Here is a 26,935-nt window from a genome sequence, read left to right as displayed (position 1 = left end):
TTTGACGCCCATGTCACACACACACCCATGACACACACACGCCCATGTCACACACACGCCCATGACACACACACGCCCATGTCACATTACACGCCCAGCCCATGTCACAGGAAAAGACTTGTGTAACACACACGCCCATGTCACACACACGCCCATTCACACAATGTCACACAGACGCCCATGTCACACACACACCCATTTACAGACGCCCATGTCACACACACGCCCATGTACATACACGCCCATGTCACACAGAGCCCATGTCACACACACGCCCATGTCACACACACACCCATGACACACACACGCCCATTCACACACACGCCCATGTCACACAGACGCCCATGTCACAAGCCCATGTCACACACACGCCCATGTCACACACACGCCCATGTCACACACACGCCCATGTCACACACACACCCATGACACAAAGACACGCCCATGTCACACACACACCCATGTCACACACACACCCATGACACACACACGCCCATGTCACACACACGCCCACACACACACACCCATGTCACACACACACCCATGTCACACAGGCGCCCATGTCACACACACGCCCATGTCACACACACGCCCATGACACAGTTGGTTGTTCTTACGGCATGTGGCTTGGATAAATCTACCAGTCAACAGACATTAGGAGAGTCACGCCCATGTCACACACACACACACACACACACACACACACGCCCATGTCACACACACACACGCCCATGTCACACACACACACACAGACGCTCCCATGTCACACACACACACACACACAGACACATACTCACCCCACCCTCACTATCAAAGTTAACATTGAGTGTTCCCTTCCCCATCTGTAGAGTATAAAACTCCTCCCTGAGATGTGTGTATGATTGACAGGCCAGCTCCAACAGTCTGGGTTGACAGGTGAGGAGTGACAGGTGAACAGCTGGCCAGACACTGATGTGGGCATGCCAAAAGCACTACAGACCAGCCCTCCTCTCCTCTAGGACCCACCATCCCTCCTGCTCTGTAACGACCCATGCCCACCCCACCTTCCCCCTGCGTGGGCTGTCATTCAGGATCCAGCCCCCACGGCCACCATGCCCTGCCCTCCTCCACTAGCCTTCCTGGCAGAGGGCTGCAGACAGCGGGGGACGGTGACCGCGCGGAGCCCTGGAAGCTCTCGAGGCCAGGGTGTGATGGCTGAGAGAGGAGGCTGGCTGACAGGTAACACGCTGTTAGGGAGCGGGGCTGGGCAGGAGAGGGCCGAGAGGGAAGGGGGAGGGGAGATGGAGACAGCGGCTGGTTCCCTGGTTGACAGGGATGCTATGGAGGGATGAGGGAATAAGAGAGGAGAGGAGGGGGGGTGAACAGGGTCCATGCTTGCTCACACCGCCGGCAGCTGGTCCCAGAGGGGAGGGTGGAAGCGGACAGGGGACACGGCTACATCGTGCTGACGATGAGGAATCACTTTGATAAAGGACACCAGCATCCATCAGAGAGGGAGAGGGAAGGGTCTGGAGGCCCGCTGGCACAGCCATATGGTGGCTCTCACACTGGAGCCCATGTCTGTGTGTCTTTGAAAAGCTGAAGCTCAATTATGTCTGTGGTTTAAATATGAGACAGGAGAGAGGGGGTAGGGGAGAGTTAAAAATACACCACCTGCTGTCATCATGTTTGAAGAGAAATTAGTGCTCAAATATTGTGTGTAGCATAACTGGCACCATACTGGGGGGGATAACCTTTTAGAAAAGCCATGACGTAATGGAAGAATGTAGACACCAGGAAGGGACATCAAGGTGAAAACAGAAAACAACTGATTCACAGGAAAAGACTTGTGTCCTAGTCAGTAGACCATATTAAATCAACCACAAGACCAACCACAGTACTGATGAGCTTAGAGAGCTGCGTCTATACAACCGGATGGGCATATTCATATATGAGCATAACGCATGGTAAAATATTATCTTTAAGAATCAAATTATTCAACAAACACACACGCAATGTAATTATTCATGTAACATCTCCATATATAAACACACATGAAAAGTGTTAGAAATTGAATAATTCAAGACGCGGGTGGAGGAGTTAGGACCAACCAGACAGAGGTCTTTGATTGGCAGGTTGTCCAGGCCACTGATACAGGAGATCTTGTTGTGTGCCAGGCTGAGGTGTGTGAGGCTGGCACAATGCAGCAGACCACCGATCTCACTGAAACAGTTGTCTATCCAGAACGGGCACACGTTAAGAATGGTATACAATGAGGAAGTAGTCTAGATAAGAACTCGACATGTATGTGTGTCTGTGTAAATACTTTTTGAAGGATACAGTCCAGATTCAGTTTACTCAAAGACGAGTAGGCTGACAAATGTGTCATCACTGACATCTGGTTATGGGAAAAGTTAACCTCCTGTGGAATACAACAAACATGAATAATGAATCAAGTGGACCAATCTTTAAATGCTTTTTGCAATGAAGACATATGAAAATAAACAACCAAATGCATGTATAGTATGATACATTCTACTAGTACTGTTTAACTCACTGATAAACAATACGAAGAAGTCAACCCTGGTAAGTTCCTTGTCATTCCAGGGTAGGTAATACTTAGTAAGCATATGGAAGGACACTACAGTATAAATGGTCTATGATGATTGGAACCCATCTTCTGGGACGACAGGCTGCAAGAAACCCCAAGCCACAAATCAAGCGTTGTCTTATCCTGTCTGCTGAAGGTCCCACCTTGAGGTTCTTGGGTGGCTGGAATCCAAAGAAGTCGGTGAGTTGGTTGTGGGAGGCATCCAGGATGATGAGATACGGCATGTGGCTTACACAGGATAAATCTACCAGTCAACAGACATTAGGAGAGTCAGGAGAGTCGGGCGAGCAGAGGGGGAGACATGGCAACACCTGACACACAACTGTTATTATTCAAACCAGAAGCCTAGAAGTTACAAGGGCACCGATGAGAAATGAACCATTGTTTAATTCATTAGGCTAATCAAGCTACATTTTCTATATCAGTCATTAGAATCATAACAAGGCGTACAGTGCATTTGTTAATATGAGACACACACACACCTTTTATTTTGTTGTAAGGAAGTTCTAGCTTTTGAAGGTGGACGTAATTGCAAAGGATGGATACATTATTCAGATTTCGACCCTGGATGGAGACATATTCCGAAATTGAATTCCACATGACATAGAAAACAAAACTAGTTAAGAAATGCAACAGAAATGGAAAGTAAAGAGATTTGTTAGATACTCTTCGTGAAAAGTCTGATGGTAAACAGTTACTCATGTAAAGCATATTATCAGCGATTAATGGGGTTACACTATCAACCTGAAGTGTGTGTGTGTGTTGTGTGTGTTCTTACGGGCGCAGAGAGGAACTGGTAGACATGCTCTAGTCCTGTGGCAGAGTGTCCCAGGTTGGATAAACAGCTGGAAACTTCCTCTTCAGTCAACACACCATCGTGTTTCTGTATGAGACATAGCTACATCAAAACATGTTGCAGTACACAATAGAACACGTCATGCACTGTCAATGCATTGTTTTTATGCACCAAACTTCTGTTATTATGAAACTCCCGAGTAGAAAGAGAGAGAAAGAGAGAAGTTGCTTGCATCCTGAAAGTAATTAACAGAAACAGCGTGTTACTCACCAAGCCTCATGGCCCATCTGACTAAAGCAGTTAGCATCTTTATGAATTTAGCTGTTACCCCAAGCTTCCTCCCTTACCTCCATTGTCTTCTCCTCCTTCTCTTCCTCGGAGGTTGAAAACGTGTCTGCACACGGCTGATGAACCGCAGCAGGAAATGGTTGCGCATCAGTGGTCTCCTGTGTCACTGACTCATGAGGGTAGCAAGTGGGTGACCCAGAGGAATACTGGGGCGATGTTTGCTTCCCGATATCTTGCAAATTGGAAATGGTCGAAGTAGAAGACATTTTGGATGAAATTGTTTGGCATGAGAATACTTTGGGGATATTTTTACTTACTAATTAGCCTAGGTAGGCAGCTATTTTGAAAGTTGGCTCAGCTGGAGCAGATAGCGTTCTCTGTTGCTTAGTAACGAAGACGAAGCGTCAGTAGGTGAATTGAACTGTGGGAGATGTCGTTTTTGATTCATTTACTTCCCAAACAGTTCATAAAACCTTTCAAACCCTGGTTCCCAGGTTCCACCGTCTGGAAAAAGTAATATATTCATGCATTTTCATTTTAGTGTGCCGAGACAAATATTAACCATTAAATCTTCTAATAACTTTATACTAATCACCATGTTGAAACCTCAATCATGCTCACCAAAATGCAGAAAAAAGCTTGACATACTAGATTTCAAGTAGTGTGCTTTGTGCTTCAGACATCTTTCAACAGGTCTTGATCATTCTATAGAAAAGCCTTCTTCTGACGTCCCATCAGATCTGGCAGCTGAGCTCAATTCCTGACAGTGTATATTTTGGATCAGTCTATGTAAAATGACATCATCGGACAAAGTCAATTTGTGTCAATGTGAAAAGACTGAATTATACGGTGCAACAGCACATAGACAGACCATGTTGTTTGGGTAGTGTTTCATTCTGTATTGCATTCATCAATTCCTCTGTGTCAATGGAAGAAACTAGTCCCTTGACCACACAAGGTAGGAAACTGGCTCTTTTCATTGTACAAAAACACACAAACTGCTCATATACACAGGGGAATTTTGAGGTTTTATTTCAGCAAGATCAGTGTACACAATGGCAAGTCATCTTTCTTTATTTGGGTGAAGGATTGATAGTCAAAGCGTTGGTCTGAAAGGGATGTTTAACAGACAATGGAGAAAGGATCAAATACATCCTTAAATCACACCGGGACTCATTAACCTCCATTCTTATCAGATGTTTGTGAAAAAACTCATCAGACATGAAACCACTCTCATATTACACACTGTAGATGTGCAAAACAACATGTCTTAGTAAACAAACAAATAAAGCAAAGCGTAAAAAAAAAAGTGAAATATATTTGTATATCTTTACAATGAGTTTCCCCATTATTTAAAATGTGGGTATAGGGGTCCGATATACCGGATCATTTAAATCCAGATGGAGTGTTCCCTTGTTCCCAAATCAGCAGAAAAAAAACAAATCAGTTGTGCAGAGTACTGCAAGCCAGAGACCTCCATAGTGTGTGTGTAATATAGTACGTATTTATTGTGTGTGTGTGTACGTGTACGTCTTGAGTGTGCTGAGTAAAACAAATGCTGTTCCTATGGCACGAGGCAATCCCTCCGGCAACCACAAGGCTCATATTGATCCCAGCCTACATGTCATTATGATGGATGGTTCCGCTGGGTTCTGGTGAGCAGCACTGCCACAACTCTCTCCTGTTCTCTTTCCTCCCTCCCCCGCTCTTGTTAAGTACTTTTCCTCTGAGTTAATTAACTAAATATACTGAGGGGATGCAGGGGAAGGAATGATTTGTGACTCCTTGCAAGTGTATTCACTTTAGAATAGTTCTAGCAGAAGTTAACAGTTGTAGTGGTAGGAAGGGGAGTAGTGATTTGCAATTACATCCCTATTAAGTTCAAGACCTTGAGTGTTGGGACAAAATACACACTTAAATTGTACTGGATATATTGGCCCTCATCCCATAGCACACATGTACACCTCAACGCTGCAGCACAGTCAATGCATTTCAGGACAGTGGCAAATACCATAATCAGAATCGGCTATAGCTACATTATATCCAATCTACATTATTCTAAAAGTGAGAGAAAAATAGAGTGAACCACAGCTGAGGTGGGGAACCAATTCCTTTCTTTGTCCTTGGGGAAGAAGAATGGCCACAAAATGGCCACAAGCAGGGGGAGAGAAGTGATAATCTAGACAGTCTAATCTGGCATCTGGTATTGCAGACACAGTCAGCGGGCCCACGAGGGAGAGCTGGAGGTAGAGCTGTAATTGAGAGCAGCAGTTAGATGTAATGAGACAATGAGATGAGAAAGGCCCCAAAGCCAGACTCTCAGAAAATTCCCCCATTCTCCACAGGTGAGACTAGGGCCGACCACATATGGGATGATTGAAGGGAGTCATTTTTTAAGTTGGAGAGTGTGTGTGTGTGTGTGTGTGTGTGTGTGATTTCTTGAGGAATTGGCTGCATTCTTGCCAGTGAATAAACAGATGAGTTACAACAACAGATACATATTGGTAACTAAGTTCAACCCTTAAATCAGTAACTAATTAATGTACAGCCTACCAGCATTATCTCAACCCCCAAAACATATTACATGGTTATTTACGGTCTGCCATGGGATCTAATGAAGACTCAGTTAGGACTTTTACACACCCAGTTCAACACCAGTCCCTGTGGAGGTGCTGACCAGTCCCTCAGACGGTTAGCTGACACTGCTAGGTCAGCTCTGAAATACTAGCTTTAATCTAAACCCTTTATCCAGACAGGAGGTTGAGAAACACTGGACAGTAATACAAACAGACCATTGCCAACAACAGCCTCCCGATGTCCCCCCTCTCAAACAGTAGTGATCTTCTTGTCCTTGGTGGCCTGCTTGAAGGCTGCCTGCTCGCAGATGATCTCCTTGAGGCGCTGCAGCCGGACGTTCTGCGTGCTCAGGTCTCCCACGCCCGTCTGGCTCCTCTGCAGCAGGCTGAGGGCATGGATGTACTCCAGCTCGGTGTAGCGAACGCCCTGGTCCACTACCAGGTTGAGCAGCTCATCTGCAGCGTTGTACAGCATCTCATAGTACTGCCTAAACAGGGGAGGAGATGACTTCATTGTTCAATGCCCATGAGAATGTTCTGTGTTATCCCAATCCCTATAAAAGACAGAGGTCAGAGAGGTCAGAGCAAAGGGGAGGGGTGGAGAGGGAAGGGGGGGAGGAGATGGTGGTTAGGGGGTTAGAGGGAGGAAGGAAGGAAGGAGATGGGGGACAGGAGAGGTCAGAGGTCAGTAACCAGTAGTAGAGATGAGTAGAGAAAAAGGAACGAATCAACACTATGATGTTGTTGATCTAGTACTACTGTACCATACTGCCTCACATAACACTATGATGTTGTTGATCTGGTACTACTGTACCATACTGCCTCACATAACACTATGATGTTGATCTGGTACTACTGTACCATACTGCCTCACATAACACTATGATGTTGTTCTAGTACTACTGTACCATACTGCCTCACATAACACTATGATGTTGTTCTAGTACTACTGTACCATACTGCCTCACATAACACTATGTTGTTGATCTAGTACTACTGTACCATACTGCCTCACATAACACTATGATGTTGTTCTAGTACTACTGTACCATACTGCCTCACATAACACTATGATGTTGATCTAGTACTACTGTACCATACTGCCTCACATAACACTATGATGTTGTTCTAGTACTACTGTACCATACTGCCTCACATAACACTATGATGTTGTTGATCTAGTACTACTGTACCATACTGCCTCACATAACACTATGATGTTGTTGATCTAGTACTACTGTACCATACTGCCTCACATAACACTATGATGATGTTGATCTAGTACTACTGTACCATACTGCCTCACATAACACTATGATGTTGTTCTAGTACTACTGTACCATACTGCCTCACATAACACTATGATGTTGTTGATCTAGTACTACTGTACCATACTGCCTCACATAACACTATGATGTTGTTCTAGTACTACTGTACCATACTGCCTCACATAACACTATGATGTTGATCTGGTACTACTGTACCATACTGCCTCACATAACACTATGATGTTGTTGATCTGGTACTACTGTACCATACTGCCTCACATAACACTATGATGTTGATCTGGTACTACTGTACCATACTGCCTCACATAACACTATGATGTTGTTGATCTAGTACTACTGTACCATACTGCCTCACATAACACTATGATGTTGTTCTAGTACTACTGTACCATACTGCCTCACATAACACTATGATGTTGATCTGGTACTACTGTACCATACTGCCTCACATAACACTATGATGTTGATCTAGTACTACTGTACCATACTGCCTCACATAACACTATGATGTTGATCTAGTACTACTGTACCATACTGCCTCACATAACACTATGATGTTGTTCTAGTACTACTGTACCATACTGCCTCACATAACACTATGATGTTGTTCTAGTACTACTGTACCATACTGCCTCACATAACACTATGATGTTGTTGATCTAGTACTACTGTACCATACTGCCTCACATAACACTATGATGTTGTTGATCTAGTACTACTGTACCATACTGCCTCACATAACACTATGATGTTGATCTAGTACTACTGTACCATACTGCCTCACATAACACTATGATGTTGTTCTAGTACTACTGTACCATACTGCCTCACATAACACTATGATGTTGATCTAGTACTACTGTACCATACTGCCTCACATAACACTATGATGTTGTTCTAGTACTACTGTACCATACTGCCTCACATAACACTATGATGTTGTTGATCTAGTACTACTGTACCATACTGCCTCACATAACACTATGTTGTTGATCTAGTACTACTGTACCATACTGCCTCACATAACACTATGATGTTGTTCTAGTACTACTGTACCATACTGCCTCACATAACACTATGATGTTGATCTAGTACGACTGTACCATACTGCCTCACATAACACTATGATGTTGATCTAGTACTACTGTACCATACTGCCTCACATAACACTATGATGTTGTTCTAGTACTACTGTACCATACTGCCTCACATAACACTATGATGTTGTTGATCTAGTACTACTGTACCATACTGCCTCACATACCACTATGATGTTGATCTAGTACTACTGTACCATACTGCCTCACATAACACTATGATGTTGTTGATCTAGTACTACTGTACCATACTGCCTCACATAACACTATGATGTTGTTCTAGTACTACTGTACCATACTGCCTCACATAACACTATGATGTTGTTGATCTAGTACTACTGTACCATACTGCCTCACATAACACTATGATGATGTTGATCTAGTACTACTGTACCATACTGCCTCACATAACACTATGATGTTGATCTAGTACTACTGTACCATACTGCCTCACATAACACTATGATGTTGTTCTAGTACTACTGTACCATACTGCCTCACATAACACTATGATGATGTTGATCTATGTACTACATACCATGCCTCACATAACACTATGATGTTGATCTAGTACTACTGTACCATACTGCCTCACATACAGTGCCTTGCGAAAGTATTCTGCCCCCTTGAACTTTGCGACCTTTTGCCACATTTCAGGCTTCAAACATAAAGATATAAAACTGTATTTTTTGTGAAGAATCAACAACAAGTGGGACACAATCATGAAGTGGAACGACATTTATTGGATATTTCAAACTTTTTTAACAAATCAAAAACTGAAAAATTGGGTGTGCAAAATTATTCAGCCCCCTTAAGTTAATACTTTGTAGCGCCACCTTTTGCTGCGATTACAGCTGTAAGTCGCTTGGGATATGTCTCTATCAGTTTTGCACATCGAGAGACTGACATTTTTTCCCATTCCTCCTTGCAAAACAGCTCGAGCTCAGTGAGGTTGGATGGAGAGCATTTGTGAACATCAGTTTTCAGTTCTTTCCACAGATTCTCGATTGGATTCAGGTCTGGACTTTGACTTGGACATTCTAACACCTGGATATGTTTATTTTTGAACCATTCCATTGTAGATTTTGCTTTATGTTTTGGATCATTGTCTTGTTGGAAGACAAATCTCCGTCCCAGTCTCAAGTCTTTTGCAGACTCCATCAGGTTTTCTTCCAGAATGGTCCTGTATTTGGCTCCATCCATCTTCCCATCAATTTTAACCATCTTCCCTGTCCCTGCTGACGAAAAGCAGGCCCAAACCATGATGCTGCCACCACCATGTTTGAAAGTGGGGATGGTGTGTTCAGGGTTATGAGCTGTGTTGCTTTTACGCCAAACATAACGTTTTGCATTGTTGCCAAAAAGTTCCATTTTGGTTTCATCTGACCAGAGCACCTTCTTCCACATGTTTGGTGTGTCTCCCAGGTGGCTTGTGGCAAACTTTAAACAACACTTTTTATGGATATCTTTAAGAAATGGCTTTCTTCTTGCCACTCTTCCATAAAGGCCAGATTTGTGCAATATACGACTGATTGTTGTCCTATGGACAGAGTCTCCCACCTCAGCTGTAGATCTCTGCAGTTCATCCAGAGTGATCATGGGCCTCTTGGCTGCATCTCTGATCAGTCTTCTCCTTGTATGAGCTGAAAGTTTAGAGGGACGGCCAGGTCTTGGTAGATTTGCAGTGGTCTGATACTCCTTCCATTTCAATATTATCGCTTGCACAGTGCTCCTTGGGATGTTTAAAGCTTGGGAAATCTTTTTGTATCCAAATAAGGCTTTAAACTTCTTCACAACAGTATCTCGGACCTGCCTGGTGTGTTCCTTGTTCTTCATGATGCTCTCTGCGCTTTTAACGGACCTCTGAGACTATCACAGTGCAGGTGCATTTATACGGAGACTTGATTACACACAGGTGGATTGTATTTATCATCTTTAGTCATTTAGGTCAAAATTGGATCATTCAGAGATCCTCACTGAACTTCTGGAGAGAGTTTGCTGCACTGAAAGTAAAGGGGCTGAATAATTTTGCACGCCCAAATTTTTCAGTTTTTGATTTGTTAAAAAGTTTGAAATATCCAATAAAGTTCCACTTCATGATTGTGTCCCACTTGTTGTTGATTCTTCACAAAAAATACAGTTTTATATCTTTATGTTTGAAGCCTGAAATGTGGCAAAAGGTCGCAAAGTTGATGGTGGTTTAAACCATATGTATATTGATGGTGGTTTAATCCAATTTTATATTGATGGTGGTATATTGGTTTAATCCATATGTATATTGATGGTGGTTTAATCCATATGTATATTGATGGTGGTTTAAACCATATGTATATTGATGGTGGTTTAAACCATATTATATGATATTGGTGGTTTTAAACCATATGTATATTGATGGTGGTTTAATCCATAGGTATATTGATGGTGGTTTAAACCATATATATTGTATTATGGTGGTTTAATCCATATGGTGGTTTATTGATGGTGGTTTAATCCATATGTATATTGATGGTGGTTTAAACCATTGATGGTGGTTTAATCCATATGTATATTGATGGTGGTTTAATCCATATGTATATTGATGGTGGTTTAATCCATATGTATATTGATGGTGGTTTTAACCATATGTATATTGATGGTGGTTTAAACCATATGTATATTGATGGTGGTTTAAACCATATGTATATTGATGGTGGTTTAAACCAATTTTATATTGATGGTGGTTTAATCCATATGTATATATTGTTTAATGGTGGTTTAAACCATATGTATATTGATGGTGGTTTAAACCATATGTATATTGAAACCATATGTATATTGATGGTGGTTTAATCCATATGTATATTGATGGTGGTTTAAACCATATGTATATTGATGGTGGTTTAAACCATAGGTATATTGATGGTGGTTTAAACCATATGTATATTGATGGTGGTTTAAACCATATGTATATTGATGGTGGTTTAATCCATATGTATATTGATGGTGGTTTAATCCATATGTATATTGATGGTGGTTTAATCCAATTTTATATTGATGGTGGTTTTAAACCATATGTATATTGATGGTGGTTTAATCTATATGTATATTGATGGTGGTTTAATCCATATGTATATTGATGGTGGTTTAAACCATATGTATATTGATGGTGGTAATGATAATGATAGGGAAAACACAGAGTTTACAGTAGCATCGGTAGCCTGTCCTACAAAGCAGACAGATTAAACATATATGTAAATATAGAAGATATATGAATGCATTAGGGAGTAGCATAGAGCAGGGCTGACTATGTCTCTGCTCTGGGGCTAAACAGGCCAATACCTCAGAGACTGTGTGGGCAGCAGCAGCACAGACACAAAGACAGACAGATAGCATCGCTATACGCCACTGGCTAGTAGAAAAATCCCATTCACTTAGATTACACTCCCACAATGGTGTTTTGGATGGGTATGAGAGATGCCCACAAAAGGACACACACACGCACGCACACACGCACAAAACCTGGGGCCATCAGGAAGCTCAATCTCTTCACCCATCTCCTCCTTTAACTCAGCTCTTTGTGCCCAGAGAAAGAGAGTGATTTAAAGTGGTGTCCATCAAAGCAGCAGGGAGAGGAAGGCTAAGCTGAGGCAAAGTCTTCCATTGTGTCCAGGAGAAGAAATCTCAAGGAAGTCACAAGCACAGAGGTGCAAATCTCGTGTGTGTGTCTGTGTGTACCTGAATAGGAATAACTATTATCTTGTTGTATTATTTCTAAGCCTCTCCCATTACTAAACCTAATGGTTATTTTCCTATGTAGGAATTACTGAACAATTTTGCAGCTTTTTGTGTCAAGCTATTTCTGCTGTTGTAATATTGCAAGAACAGAGAGAGAGAGAGAGAGAGAGAGAGAAAGAGAGAGAGAAAGAGAGAGAGAAAGAGAGAGATAGATAACAAATATGGAGAGAGAGATTTGGTCCAGTAGGAACAGACTTTCACAGCTGTGTGTGGGGATTCATTTATTTAATATTTCTCTCTTTCTCTGACAAGTAATGCCCTTGGTTTGTGAACTATTTGCATACTCACTCTCTTCTCCTCTCTCCCTACCTCCCTCTCCCTCCAAGGCCCTGTTCGTTTTTCAATGCTCACCCTCAATGAGCTCGTCAATATTGATGAGGGGTCATACCGGTTCCTTTGCTCGCCACAGGCAGAGACACAGAGAAACCCCTGATGGGCAGCACAGTGTTCTTATCACTGGTCAAATATGCACCACATGTCTCCACTGTATATCTGTGTGTGTGTGTCTACTGTGTGTGTGTGTGTCTACTGTGTGTGTGTCTACTGTGTGTGTGTGTGTCTACTGTGTGTGTCTACTGTGTGTGTGTGCGTGTGTCTACTGTGTGTGTGTGTCTACTGTGTGTGTGTGTGTGTGTGTGTGTGTGTTATTCACGTCCAAAACACCACTCCCATTCCCCAGATACTGCATGCGATTAGCTGCACACAGGAGGACATAGTCCACATTGTTATGTGAACTGAAAAGAAATGTTTGTTTTTAGAAGGGAAAGCTTTGAAGAGAACAATTAACAACCCACACACACCGTTCTCAAAGAGATGTAGAAAAGCAGGGGAGGAATAAAACACCTGGGGAAAAGAGTGATTGACAACTTTACTTTGTATAAATGTTGGTATATTTGTGTTCTCACATCTGGGCAAGGCTGTTCCAGTTTGGGCCGTTTGTAAACCAGTTTATACGGCTATAGTTTATAATGTTCTCTAAGGCCCTATCTTTGGTTGCCTCCCTGTGTCCTGAATATGAAAGTCTAATATACTGTGTGACTGAGCAAACTGACTGATCTACAAGTGATAATGAGGAGTTATTTAGCATACAAGGTGATTTGTAGATCAGTCAGTCAGCAGTTGCCGACTGCAATGCAGTCAATCTGGAACAGAACCCCAGTTTGCAGGTATACCGTGTTTCTGTCTATTATAGGGCACTTGGCACGACATTTCAAGCCTTTGGGTTTGGATTTTGTTGTGTGTTTGTGTGTGTGTGTGTGTGTGTGTGTGTGTGTGTGAGTGAGTGAGTGAGAGAGAGAGATTGTTCTGTTGGTGTGTGTGACAACTCATCCCCCCCCAGATGCCAAAAACTCCTCCAACCAACCACGTCATTACCCAGGTGCTTGGAAAGTCATTTGCCCAACAGCAGCTGTTAATCAGATTAAATTCTCTGTGCTCTTACACCTTCACCCCCCCCCCCACCCTTTATTCACCCATTAGGGAGATAATGAAGGAAACCAGCATTCGGCTTCACTCAGTCAAACACACTCCAGAACCCACCGTCACTGTCATCCGCATTTCCCCACTTGCCAACCACCCTCCCTCCCACCCACCCTCCCACCCTCCCTCCCTCCCACCCTCCCTCCCTCCTCCTCCCTCCCTCCCTCCCTCACACCCACCCCACCACCTGCAAGAGCGCTCACTCACTCGCTAACTCTGTGTGTGTGTCATTACATTTTAATTAGCCCACATCTCCTTCGTGCGCAGCCCCTCGTATACAAAGAGTATTAAGCAAATTTATGGTGCATGTGGCAGAGGACGGGGCCAAGATCTATGTATGTCACTGGTGAGAGAGAAAGATACAGAGAAAGAGAAAGGAGAAAGTGGGAGAGAGAGAGAGGAGAGAAAACAAGAATCAGCACAATTCATTTCCTCTCATTTCCAGTGTGTACAATATTAAAGTCATTTAAGGTTGCCTCTGTCAGCGTGTTGAGAACAACACATTAGTTAGCGAGGGATAGGGTGGAGGGAGGAGATTCTCTCAGGATGATTCTCTCCATCAAGCGGAACGCACGCTTGTCGCCGCGGTAACGAATGCCAGGGCTCCTGCCGCAAATGAGAGCTCCGTCAAGTTTTCCCACTCCTCTCGCTCCCTCTGTCCTCTTGTGACTAGAGAAGCTCTATGCAGAGACACAGCAGCTTCATCAGCAATAACCAGTGTAGTCATTATGAGAGAGAGAGAGAGAGAGAGAGAGAGAAAGAAAGAGATAAAGAGAAAGAAAGAAAGAGAGAAAGAACAGAGAGACACAGACAGACAGGAAGACTCATGTTCAAAGAGAGTGGATAGTTAGCTCAAAGACGACAAGTCATTTTCTACTTTGTAAACAGGTAGTGCAAGTTAACACCACGTTAGCTCAAGATAGGAAAGTCACTAACTCTAAACTTAGCCCAGAGAAAGCAGCTACTGCAGTGCAACTAAGGACAGATAAGTAGTCACATCAACTGTACAAATAGAGGAACCAGACGGAACGAACACCACTTCGCCCCTGCTATTGACAGACAGGTAAGGAGGGAGAGAAAGACTGAGACACAAACAGTTTATCATAGCCGTCAGCTGTAGTTATTAAAGCTGCGGTGAGTCGACTCTGCCCCAGCCCTGTCACCTTGACAACACGCTTAAACTGACTTTTACCACAGGCTCCCTCTGCTGAGCTGTTCACCAGACACCTCCGCGTTTCCACTCAACCCCGTGACATCTGGACCGTCCATGTCTGTCAGACAATAATGGGCTAGCTCTGAAGGCTAATGATTCACTTGTTTATCATGGAAGCTGTGTTAGCATGTAATGCTAGGAGGATAACAAGACAGGCTAGAGACAGGGGTCACAGGGTATCTCACTGGGGGTGTGATTGGATGTCAGAGAGAGGGTAAACCAACTGTCACTCTTATGATTGGATGTTACACACACAGAGTTTTCTAGACACAACCCCCTCAAACAAACAAACGTTTTTCACACAATACACACCCCTCCCTAGTAGTCCATCTAGAAGACAATATACTAACCAACCCTGTCCCTCCCTCCCTCCCTCCCTCTCCTAAAGGTAAGACAATATACTAACCAACCCTGTCCCTCCCTCCCTCCCTCCGTCTCCTAAAGGTAAGACAATATACTAACCAACCCTGTCTCCTCTCCCTCCCTCCCTCTAACCAACCCGTCCCTCTCTCTCCCTCCCTCCCTCCCTCCCTCTCCTAAAGGTAAGACAATATACTAACCAACCCTGTCCCTCCCTCCTCCCTCCGTCTCCTAAAGGTAAGACAATATACTAACCAACCCTGTCCCTCCCTCCCTCCCTCCGTCTCCTAAAGGTAAGACAATATACTAACCAACCCTGTCCCTCCCTCCCTCCCTCCGTCTCCTAAAGGTAAGACAATATACTAACCAACCCTGTCCCTCCCTCCCTCCCTCCCCTCCGTCTCCTAAAGGTAAGACAATATACTAACCAACCCTGTCCCTCCCTCCCTCCCTCCCTCCCTCCCTCCCTCTCCTAAAGGTAAGACAATATACTAACCAACCCTGTCCCTCCTCCCTCCCTCCGTCTCCTAAAGGTAAGACAATATACTAACCAACCCTGTCCCTCCTCTCCCTCCCTCCCTCCGTCTCCTAAAGGTAAGACAATATACTAACCAACCCTGTCCCTCCCTCCCTCCTCCCCTCCGTCTCCTAAAGGTAAGACAATATACTAACCAACCCTGTCCCTCCCTCCCTCCCTCCTCTCCTAAAGGTAAGACAATATACTAACCAACCCTGTCCCTCCCTCCCTCCCTCCGTCTCCTAAAGGTAAGACAATATACTAACCAACCAACCCTGTCCCTCCCTCCCTCCCTCCGTCTCCTAAAGGTAAGACAATATACTAACCAACCCTGTCCCTCCCTCCCTCCCTCCGTCTCCTAAAGGTAAGACAATATACTAACCAACCCTGTCCCTCCCTCCCTCCCTCCGTCTCCTAAAGGTAAGACAATATACTAACCAACCCCTGTCCCTCTCTCTCCCTCCCTCCGTCTCCTAAAGGTAAGACAATATACTAACCAACCCTGTCCCTCCCTCCCTCCCTCCGTCTCCTAAAGGTAAGACAATATACTAACCAACCCTGTCCCTCCCCCCTCCCCCCCCTCCCTCCGTCTCCTAAAGGTAAGACAATATACTAACCAACCCTGTCCCTCCCTCCTCCCTCCCTCCGTCTCCTAAAGGTAAGACAATATACTAACCAACCCTGTCCCTCCCTCCCTCCCTCCCTCCGTCTCCTAAAGGTAAGACAATATACTAACCAACCCTGTCCCTCCCTCCCTCCCTCCCTCCTAAAGGTAAGACTCCCTCCCTCCCTCCTCCCTCCTCTCCTAAAGGTAAGACAATATACTAACCAACCCTGTCCCTCCCTCCCTCCCTCCGTCTCCTAAAGGTAAGACAATATACTAACCAACCCTGTCCCTCTCCCTCCCTCCCTCCCTCCCTCCGTCTCCTAAAGGTAAGACAATATACTAACCAACCCTGTCCCTCCCTCCCTCCCTCCGTCTCCTAAAGGTAAGACAATATACTAACCAACCCTGTCCCTAAGACCCTCCTCCCTCCCTCCCTCTCCTAAAGGTAAGACAATATACTAAACCAACCCTGTCCCTCCCTCCCTCCCTCCCTCTCCTAAAGGTAAGACAATATACTAACCAACCCTGTCCCTCCCTCTCCCTCCCTCCCTCTCCTAAAGGTAAGACAATATACTAACCAACCCTGTCCATCCCTCTCACCCACCCCTGCTCTCTCTCTCCCTCCCTCCCTCTCCTAAAGGTAAGACAATATACTAACCAACCCTGTCCCTCCCTCCCCCTCCCTCCGTCTCCTAAAGGTAAGACAATATACTAACCAACCCTGTCCCTCTCTCTCCCTCCCTCCGTCTCCTAAAGGTAAGACAATATACTAACCAACCCTGTCCCTCTCCCTCCCTCCCTCCGTCTCCTAAAGGTAAGACAATATACTAACCAACCCTGTCCTCTCTCTCCCTCCCTCCCTCTCCTAAAGGTAAGACAATATACTAACCAACCCTGTCCCTCTCTCCCTCCCTCCCTCTCCTAAAGGTAAGACAATATACTAACCAACCCTGTCCCTCCCTCCCTCCCTCCCGTCTCCTAAAGGTAAGACAATATACTAACCAACCCTGTCCCTCCCTCCCTCCCTCAGTCTCCTAAAGGTAAGACAATATACTAACCAACCCTGTCCATCCCTCTCACCCACCCCCTCCTCCCTCCCTCCCTCTCCTAAAGGTAAGACAATATACTAACCAACCCTGTCCATCCCTCTCCCCCCTCTCCTAAAGGTAAGACAATATACTAACCAACCCTCCCTCCCTCTCCTAAAGGTAAGACAATATACTAACCAACCCTGTCCCCCTCCCTCCCTCCCTCTCCTAAAGGTAAGACAATATACTAACCAACCCTGTCCCTCTCTCTCCCTCCCTCCCTCTCCTAAAGGTAAGACAATATACTAACCAACCCTGTCCCTCCTCTCCTCCCTCCCTCCCTCCCTCCCTCTCCTAAAGGTAAGACAATATACTAACCAACCCTGTCCCTCTCTCTCCCTCCCTCCATCTCCTAAAGGTAAGACAATATACTAACCAACCCTCCTAAAGGTAAGACAATCCCCAACCCTGTCCCTCTCCTCCCTCCCTCCCTCTCCTAAAGGTAAGACAATATACTAACCAACCCTGTCCCTCTCCCTCCATCTCTCCTAAAGGTAAGACAATATACTAACCAACCCTGTCCCTCCCTCCCTCCATCCCTCTAACCCACCCTCCCTCTCTCTCCCTCCCTCTCTCCCTCCCTCCTAAAGGTAAGACAATATACTAACCAACCCTGTCCTCTCTCCCTCCCTCCCTCTCCTAAAGGTAAAACTACTAACCAACCCTCTCCCCCTCCCTCTCCTAAAGGTAAGACAATATACTAACCAACCCTGTCCCCCTCCCTCTCTCCCTCCCTCCCTCTCCTAAAGGTAAGACAATATACTAACCAACCCTGTCCCTCTCTCCTCCCTCCCTCCATCTCCTAAAGGTAAGACAATATACTAACCAACCCTGTCCCTCTCTCCCTCCTCCTCTCCTAAAGGTAAGACAATATACTAACCAACCCTGTCCTGTCCCTCTCTCCCTCCCTCCGTCTCCTAAAGGTAAGACAATATACTAACCAACCCTGTCCCTCCCTCCCTCCCTCCATCTCCTAAAGGTAAGACAATATACTAACCAACCCTGTCCCTCCTCCCTCCCTCCATCTCCTAAAGGTAAGACAATATACTAACCAACCCTGTCCCTCTCTCTCCTCCCTCCCTCCATCTCCTAAAGGTAAGACAATATACTAACCAACCCTGTCCCTCTCTCTCCCTCCCTCCGTCTCCTAAAGGTAAGACAATATACTAACCAACCCTGTCCCTCCCTCCCTCCTCCCTCCATCTCCTAAAGGTAAGACAATATACTAACCAACCCTGTCCCTCCCTCCCTCCCTCCATCTCCTAAAGGTAAGACAATATACTAACCAACCCTGTCCCTCTCTCTCCCTCCCTCCATCTCCTAAAGGTAAGACAATATACTAACCAACCCTGTCCCTCCCTCCCTCCCTCTCCCTCTCCTAAAGGTAAGACAATATACTAACCAACCCTGTCCCTCCCTCCCTCCCTCCCTCCTAAAGGTAAGACCTCCCTCCCTCTCCTAAAGGTAAGACAATATACTAACCAACCCTGTCCCTCTCCCTCCCTCCCTCCCATCTCCTAAAGGTAAGACAATATACTAACCAACCCTGTCCCTCTCTCTCCTCCCTCCATCTCCTAAAGGTAAGACAATATACTAACCAACCCTGTCCCTCTCTCTCCCTCCCTCCATCTCCTAAAGGTAAGACAATATACTAACCAACCCTGTCCCTCTCTCTCCCTCCCTCCATCTCCTAAAGGTAAGACAATATACTAACCAACCCTGTCCCTCTCTCTCCCTCTCTCCCTCCCTCTCCTAAAGGTAAGACAATATACTAACCAACCCTGTCCCTCTCTCTCCCTCTCTCCCTCCCTCTCCTAAAGGTAAGACAATATACTAACCAACCCTGTCCCTCTCTCTCCCTCCCTCCATCTCCTAAAGGTAAGACAATATACTAACCAACCCTGTCCCTCTCCCTCCCTCCCTCCCTCTCCTAAAGGTAAGACAATATACTAACCAACCCTGTCCCTCTCCCTCCCTCCCTCCTCCTAAAGGTAAGACAATCTCCCTGTCCCTCCTCCCCTCTCCTAAAGGTAAGACAATATACTAACCAACCCTGTCCCTCCTCTCCCTCCCTCCCTCTCCTAAAGGTAAGACAATATACTAACCAACCCTGTCCCCCCTCTCTCTCCCTCCCTCCATCTCCTAAAGGTAAGACAATATACTAACCAACCCTGTCCCCTCTCTCCCTCCCTCCCTCTCCTAACCAAGGTAAGACAATATACTAACCAACCCTGTCCCTCTCTCTCCCTCCCTCCCTCTCCTAAAGGTAAGACAATATACTAACCAACCCTGTCCCTCTCTCCCTCCCTCCATCTCCTAAAGGTAAGACAATATACTAACCAACCCTGTCCCCTCTCTCCCTCCCTCCATCTCCTAAAGGTAAGACAATATACTAACCAACCCTGTCCCTCTCTCTCCCTCCCTCCATCTCCTAAAGGTAAGACAATATACTAACCAACCCTGTCCCCCTCTCCCTCCCTCTCCCTCCCTCTCCTAAAGGTAAGACAATATACTAACCAACCCTGTCCCCTCTCTCTCCTCTCCTCTAACCAACCCTCCCTCCCTCTCCTAAAGGTAAGACAATATACTAACCAACCCTGTCCCCCTCTCTCCCTCCCTCCATCTCCTAAAGGTAAGACAATATACTAACCAACCCTGTCCCTCTCTCTCCCTCCCTCCCTCTCCTAAAGGTAAGACAATATACTAACCAACCCTGTCCCTCTCTCTCCCTCCCTCCATCTCCTAAAGGTAAGACAATATACTAACCAACCCTGTCCCTCTCCTCCCTCCCTCCATCTCCTAAAGGTAAGACACCCTGTCCCTCCCTCCCTCCCTCCCTCCGTCTCCTAAAGGTAAGACTAACCAACCCTGTCCCCCTCCCTCTCCTAAAGGTAAGACAATATACTAACCAACCCTCCCCCTCCCCCTCTCCTAAAGGTAAGACAATATACTAACCAACCCTGTCCCTCTCTCTCCCCTCCCTCCCTCTCCTAAAGGTAAGACAATATACTAACCAACCCTGTCCCTCTCTCTCTCCCTCCCTCCATCTCCTAAAGGTAAGACAATATACTAACCAACCCTGTCCCTCCCTCCCTAAAGGTAAGACTCTAACCAACCCTGTCCTCCCTCTCCTCCCTCCCTCTCCTAAAGGTAAGACAATATACTAACCAACCCTGTCCCTCTCTCTCCCTCCCTCCATCTCCTAAAGGTAAGACAATATACTAACCAACCCTGTCCCTCTCTCCTCCCTCCCTCTCCTAAAGGTAAGACAATATACTAACCAACCCTGTCCCTCTCTCCCTCCCTCCCTCCGTCTCCTAAAGGTAAGACAATATACTAACCAACCCTGTCCCTCCCTCCCTCCCTCCCATCTCCTAAAGGTAAGACAATATACTAACCAACCCTGTCCCTCCCTCCTCCCTCCCTCTAAAGGTAAGACCTCCCTCCCTCCCTCTCCTAAAGGTAAGACAATATACTAACCAACCCTGTCCCTCTCCCTCCGTCCCTCTCTCCAACCCTGTCCCTCCCTCCATCTCCTAAAGGTAAGACAATATACTAACCAACCCTGTCCCTCTCCCTCCCTCCCTCCTCTCCTAAAGGTAAGACAATATACTAACCAACCCTGTCCCTCTCTCTCCCTCCCTCCTCCTCTCCTAAAGGTAAGACAATATACTAACCAACCCTGTCCCTCTCTCTCCTCTCTCCCTCCCTCTCCTAAAGGTAAGACAATATACTAACCAACCCTGTCCCCCTCTCTCCCTCCCTCCATCTCCTAAAGGTAAGACAATATACTAACCAACCCTGTCCCTCTCTCTCCCTCCCTCCCTCTCCTAAAGGTAAGACAATATACTAACCAACCCTGTCCTCTCTAAAGGTAAGACTCTCCCTCCCTCCCTCCCTCTCCTAAAGGTAAGACAATATACTAACCAACCCTGTCCCTCTCTCTCTCTCCCTCCCTCCCTCTCCTAAAGGTAAGACAATATACTAACCAACCCTGTCCCTCTCTCTCCCTCCCTCCATCTCCTAAAGGTAAGACAATATACTAACCAACCCTGTCCCTCTCTCTCCCTCCCTCCCTCTCCTAAAGGTAAGACAATATACTAACCAACCCTGTCCCTCCCCTCTCCTCCCTAACCAACCCTCCCTCCATCTCCTAAAGGTAAGACAATATACTAACCAACCCTGTCCCTCTCTCTCCCTCCCTCCATCTCCTAAAGGTAAGACAATATACTAACCAACCCTGTCCCTCTCTCTCTCTCCCTCCCTCCATCTCCTAAAGGTAAGACAATATACTAACCAACCCTGTCCCCTCTCTCCCTCCCTCTCCTAAAGGTAAGACAATATACTAACCAACCCTGTCCCTCTCTCTCCCTCCCTCCCTCCCTCTCCTAAAGGTAAGACAATATACTAACCAACCCTGTCCCCTCTCTCTCACCAACCCTCCTCCCTCCATCTCCTAAAGGTAAGACAATATACTAACCAACCCTGTCCCTCTCTCTCCCTCCCTCCATCTCCTAAAGGTAAGACAATATACTAACCAACCCTGTCCCTCTCTCTCCCTCCCTCCATCTCCTAAAGGTAAGACAATATACTAACCAACCCTGTCCCTCTCTCTCCCTCCCTCCATCTCCTAAAGGTAAGACAATATACTAACCAACCCTGTCCCTCTCTCTCCCTCTCTCCCTCCCTCTCCTAAAGGTAAGACAATATACTAACCAACCCTGTCCCTCTCTCTCCCTCTCTCCCTCCCTCCCTCTCCTAAAGGTAAGACAATATACTAACCAACCCTGTCCCTCTCTCTCCCTCCTCTCCAATATACTCTCCTCCCTCCATCTCCTAAAGGTAAGACAATATACTTACCAACCCTGTCCCTCTCCTCCCTCTCCCTCCCTCTCCTAAAGGTAAGACAATATACTTACCAACCCTGTCCCTCTCTCACCCTCCCTCCCTCTCACCCCTCCCTCCCTCCCCTCCCTCTCGTAAAAGTGCTTGTTTCAACAGAATGGTAATTCCCTCCCTAAGTCAACCTGTGTGTGCTGAATGGCTAAACAGCCGTCCAGTGTGATCCTAAAGGTAAGACACACCACTGTCCCACACACACACACACACACACACACACAACCCACACACACAATATACTAACCAACCCACACGCTAAAATGTTGTGTCAGTCTGTTTTAATTCTAAAGGTAAGATAATGTCTTTAGCTGTAGCGCATGTGGGCAGATGTCTGGGAAAAATATTTTAACAACGCTTCTACAACGTTAGGGCAATGTTAGAGTGCAGTTTTTGGGCAGATTCCCGGCGGGCGTCTGGTGGACTGACAGTATATCTGGGAGACAGCTGGAGAGGAGGTCTCCAAGTTCACATCATCCATTTATTTCACAACATCTTTGATCCATCCTCTCTCTCTCTCTCTTTATCTCAATCCATCCCTCTCCCTCCCTATCTATCTCTCCTGCAGTGGCAGAAAACCAAAAACAGCAGCAGAGTGAGAAAGAGTGAGGGAGAAAGGGTGGGAGAGAGAAAGAGAGGAGTAATGGGGGAAGAGAGAGAAATAGAGAGAGACAGAGAGAGAGATGGAGGGGAGAGAGAAAGAGAGGAGTAATGGGGGAAGAGAGAGAAATAGAGAGAGACAGAGATGGAGGGGAGAGAGAAAGAGAGGAGTAATGGGGGAAGAAGACAAAATAGAGAGAGACAGAGATGGAGGGGAGAGAGAAACCAAGTCCCTCTCTCCCTCCCTCCCTAATGGGGGAAGAGAGAGAAATAGAGAGAGACAGAGATGGAGGGGAGAGAGAAAGACAACTACACACACACAAACACAGATGTGAGGTTTATCAGAGGTTCCGGTGACATGTCCAGGTCTATGGGATGGGACCTGGCTCTAGAGCTGTCTCTGAGCAGATGGTGTGTGTGTGTGACTCCGTCTGTATATGTGTCTGCCACTCTCTCTCTGTGTGTGTGTGTCTGCCACCCTGTCCCTCCTCCATCTGTCCCTCCCTCCCTCCCTCTCCTAAAGGTGTGTGTGTGTGTCTGCCACTATGTGTGTGTGTGCCACTCTCTGTGTGTGTGTGTGTCTGCCACTTTCTGTGTGTGTGTGTGTGTGTGTGTCTGCCACTCTCTGTGTGTGTGTGTGTGTGTCTGCCACTCACTAAGTGTGTGTGTGTCTGCCACTTACTAAGTGTGTGTGTGTCAGGGCACACTGTGCCTGACTAGGGGTCTTGGGTCAAGGTCACACACACAGACATGCCTCACATCACACACACGCCTCCATCACACACATAAACACGCCTCACATCACACACACAGACACGCCTCACACTCAGACACGCCTACATCACACACACACAGACACGTCCCCTCTCCCTCCACATCACACACATACACGCCTCACACCACACACACAGACAAGCCTCACACACAGACATGCCTCACATCACACACACGCCTCTCCATCACACACACAGACACACACACAGACAGGCCTCACATCACACACACAGACACGCCTCTCCATCACACCCTGTCCCTCCTCCCTCCACAGACATGCCTCCTCACACCACAACACAGACAACCCGCCTCACATCACACATAGACACGCCTCACATAAGACACACACACAGACACGCCTCACATCACACACAGACACGCCTCATCACACACACAGACATGCCTCACATCAACACCTGACTCCGTCTCCTAAATCACACACAGACACAACCCTGTCCCCTCACATCACACACAGACATACTAACCAACCCTGTCCCTCCATCGTCTCCACACAGACACGCCTCACACCACACACACAGACATGCCTCCTCACACACAGACCGCCTCACACAACACGCCTCATACCCACACACAGACACTCCCTCACAACACACACAGACACGCCTCACATCACACACACAGACACGCCTCACATCACACACACATACATGTCCCTCTCCTCCTCACTCCCTCACACACAGACACGCCAATATACTAACCAACATCACACATAGACACGCCTCACATAAGACACCACACACAGACACGCCTCACATCTCCCACACACAGACACGCCTCACATCACACCACCAACCCTGTCCCTCCTCCCTCCCACACCCAGACACGCTTTACACCACACACACACCAACACGCCTCACATCAAACAAGACAATATACACACAGACACGCCTCACATCACCTCCAGACCTCTCCTACAGGTCACAATACACTAACCAACCCCCACATCACACACACAGACACTAACCCTCATCTCTCCCACCTCCACACACACAGACACGACTCACATCACAACCCTGCCTCACATCACACACAGACACGCCTCCTCTCCTAAAGGTAAGACATACACACCCTGTCCCTCATCACACACACAGACACGCCTAACCACCCTGTCCATCACACAGACACGCCTCACCTCTCATAAGACAATACCACACACACAGACACGCCTCACATCACACACAGACACGCCTCCTCACCACACACACAGACACGCCTCACATCACACACAGACACGCCTCACACCACACACACAGACAAGCCTATACACACACCTCTCCCTCCCTCCCTCCCTCTCCTCACACCACACCACACACACAGACACACCTCACACCACACACACAGACACTGTCCCTCTCACATCACACAGACACACCTCACAACCCTCACACACACGCCTCATCACACACACAGACACGCCTCACATCACACACACAGACACGCCTCACATCACACACAGACATGCCTCACATCACACACAGACACTCCTCCTAAAGGTCACACAGACACTCCTCACATCACACACACAGACACACCTCACACCAACACACACAGACACACTCTCACATCACACACACGCCTCCACATCACACACAGACACGCCTCTCCCTCCCTCTCCTAAATCACACACAGACACCCGCCTCACGTCACACACAGACACGCCTCCATCTCCATCACACACACAGACACGCCTCACATCACACACACAGACACGCCTCCACATCACACACACAGACACGCCTCACATCACACACACAGACACGCTCTCATCACACACAGACACGCCTCACATCACACACAGACACGCCTCACATCAACACACACAGACACGCCTCACACCACACACACGCCTCTCACCACACACAGACACGCCTCACACCACACAAACAGACACGCCTCACACCACACACACAGACACAGACACGCCCTCACACACACACACACACACACAGACACGCCTCATCACACACACAGACACACCTCACATCACACAGACACACTCTCACCTCACAGACATGCCTCACATCACACACAGACACTCCTCCGTCACACACAGACACGCCTCACATCACACACACGCCTCACATCACACACACAGACACACCTCACACCACACACACAGACACACCTCACATCACACAGACACACCTCACCTCTAAAGGTACAGACACGCTACTCACTGTCCCTCACAGACACGCCTCCATCACACACAGACACGCCTCACATCACACACAGACACGCCTCACATCACACACAGACACGCCTCACATCACACACACAGACACGCCTCACATCACACACACAGACACGCCTCATCATCACACACAGACACGCCTCACATCACACACACAGACACGCCTCACACCACACACACGCCTCACACCACACACACAGACACACCTCCACACACCACACAAACAGACACGCCTCACACTCCACACACACAGACACGCCTCCCTCCACACACACACACAGACACACCTCACATCACACACAGACACACCTCACATCACACAGACACACCTCACCTCACACACACGCCTCACATCACACACACAGACACACCTCACATCACATCACACACACAGACACACCTCACATCACACACACGACACGCCACATCACATCACACAGACACACCTCACCTCACACACACGCCTCACATCACACACAGACACGCCTCACCACACACACGCCTCACATCACACACACAGACACGCCTCACACCAGACACGCCTCACAACACACACGCCTCACACCACACACACGCCTCACATCACACACACAGACACGCCTCACCACACACACGCCTCACATCACACACACAGACACGCCTCACATCACACACAGACACGCCTCACATCACACACAGACACGCCTCACATCACACACACAGACACGCCTCACACCACACACACAGACACGCCTCACATCACACACACATACACGCCTCACATCACACACACAGACACG

General features: G+C 46.8%; 2 protein-coding genes across 3 annotated transcripts in view; both read right to left on the bottom strand.

The window, feature by feature from the left end:
* The window catches only part of lrguk (leucine-rich repeats and guanylate kinase domain containing), a 44,361-nt gene extending 40,325 nt beyond the window's left edge, over positions 1 to 4,036 (bottom strand). The window contains 6 exon segments of the mRNA XM_065021457.1: positions 2,091 to 2,215; positions 2,320 to 2,401; positions 2,734 to 2,834; positions 3,073 to 3,154; positions 3,369 to 3,473; positions 3,734 to 4,036. Coding sequence (XP_064877529.1) covers positions 2,091 to 2,215; positions 2,320 to 2,401; positions 2,734 to 2,834; positions 3,073 to 3,154; positions 3,369 to 3,473; positions 3,734 to 3,940 — 702 coding nt within the window. The 5' untranslated portion in view covers positions 3,941 to 4,036.
* A 647-nt stretch (positions 4,037 to 4,683) lies between these two features.
* Positions 4,684 to 26,935, bottom strand: part of exoc4 (exocyst complex component 4) — a 323,186-nt gene continuing 300,934 nt past the window's right edge. The window contains exon 18 of one of the 2 annotated variants that reach the window (XM_065021455.1): positions 4,684 to 6,738. In XM_065021455.1, coding sequence (XP_064877527.1) covers positions 6,501 to 6,738 — 238 coding nt within the window. In that variant the 3' untranslated portion in view covers positions 4,684 to 6,500. Of the gene's footprint in view, positions 6,805 to 26,935 lie in introns of both variants that reach the window. The other variant, XM_065021456.1, reaches the window with a different exon arrangement.

The sequence above is a fragment of the Oncorhynchus nerka genome, linkage group LG8 (genome assembly GCF_034236695.1).
Source record: "Oncorhynchus nerka isolate Pitt River linkage group LG8, Oner_Uvic_2.0, whole genome shotgun sequence".
NCBI classification, from domain to species: Eukaryota; Metazoa; Chordata; class Actinopteri; order Salmoniformes; family Salmonidae; genus Oncorhynchus; species Oncorhynchus nerka.
Note: the sequence above shows the minus strand (reverse complement) of the source record. Positions and strands in the feature narration are given on the sequence as shown.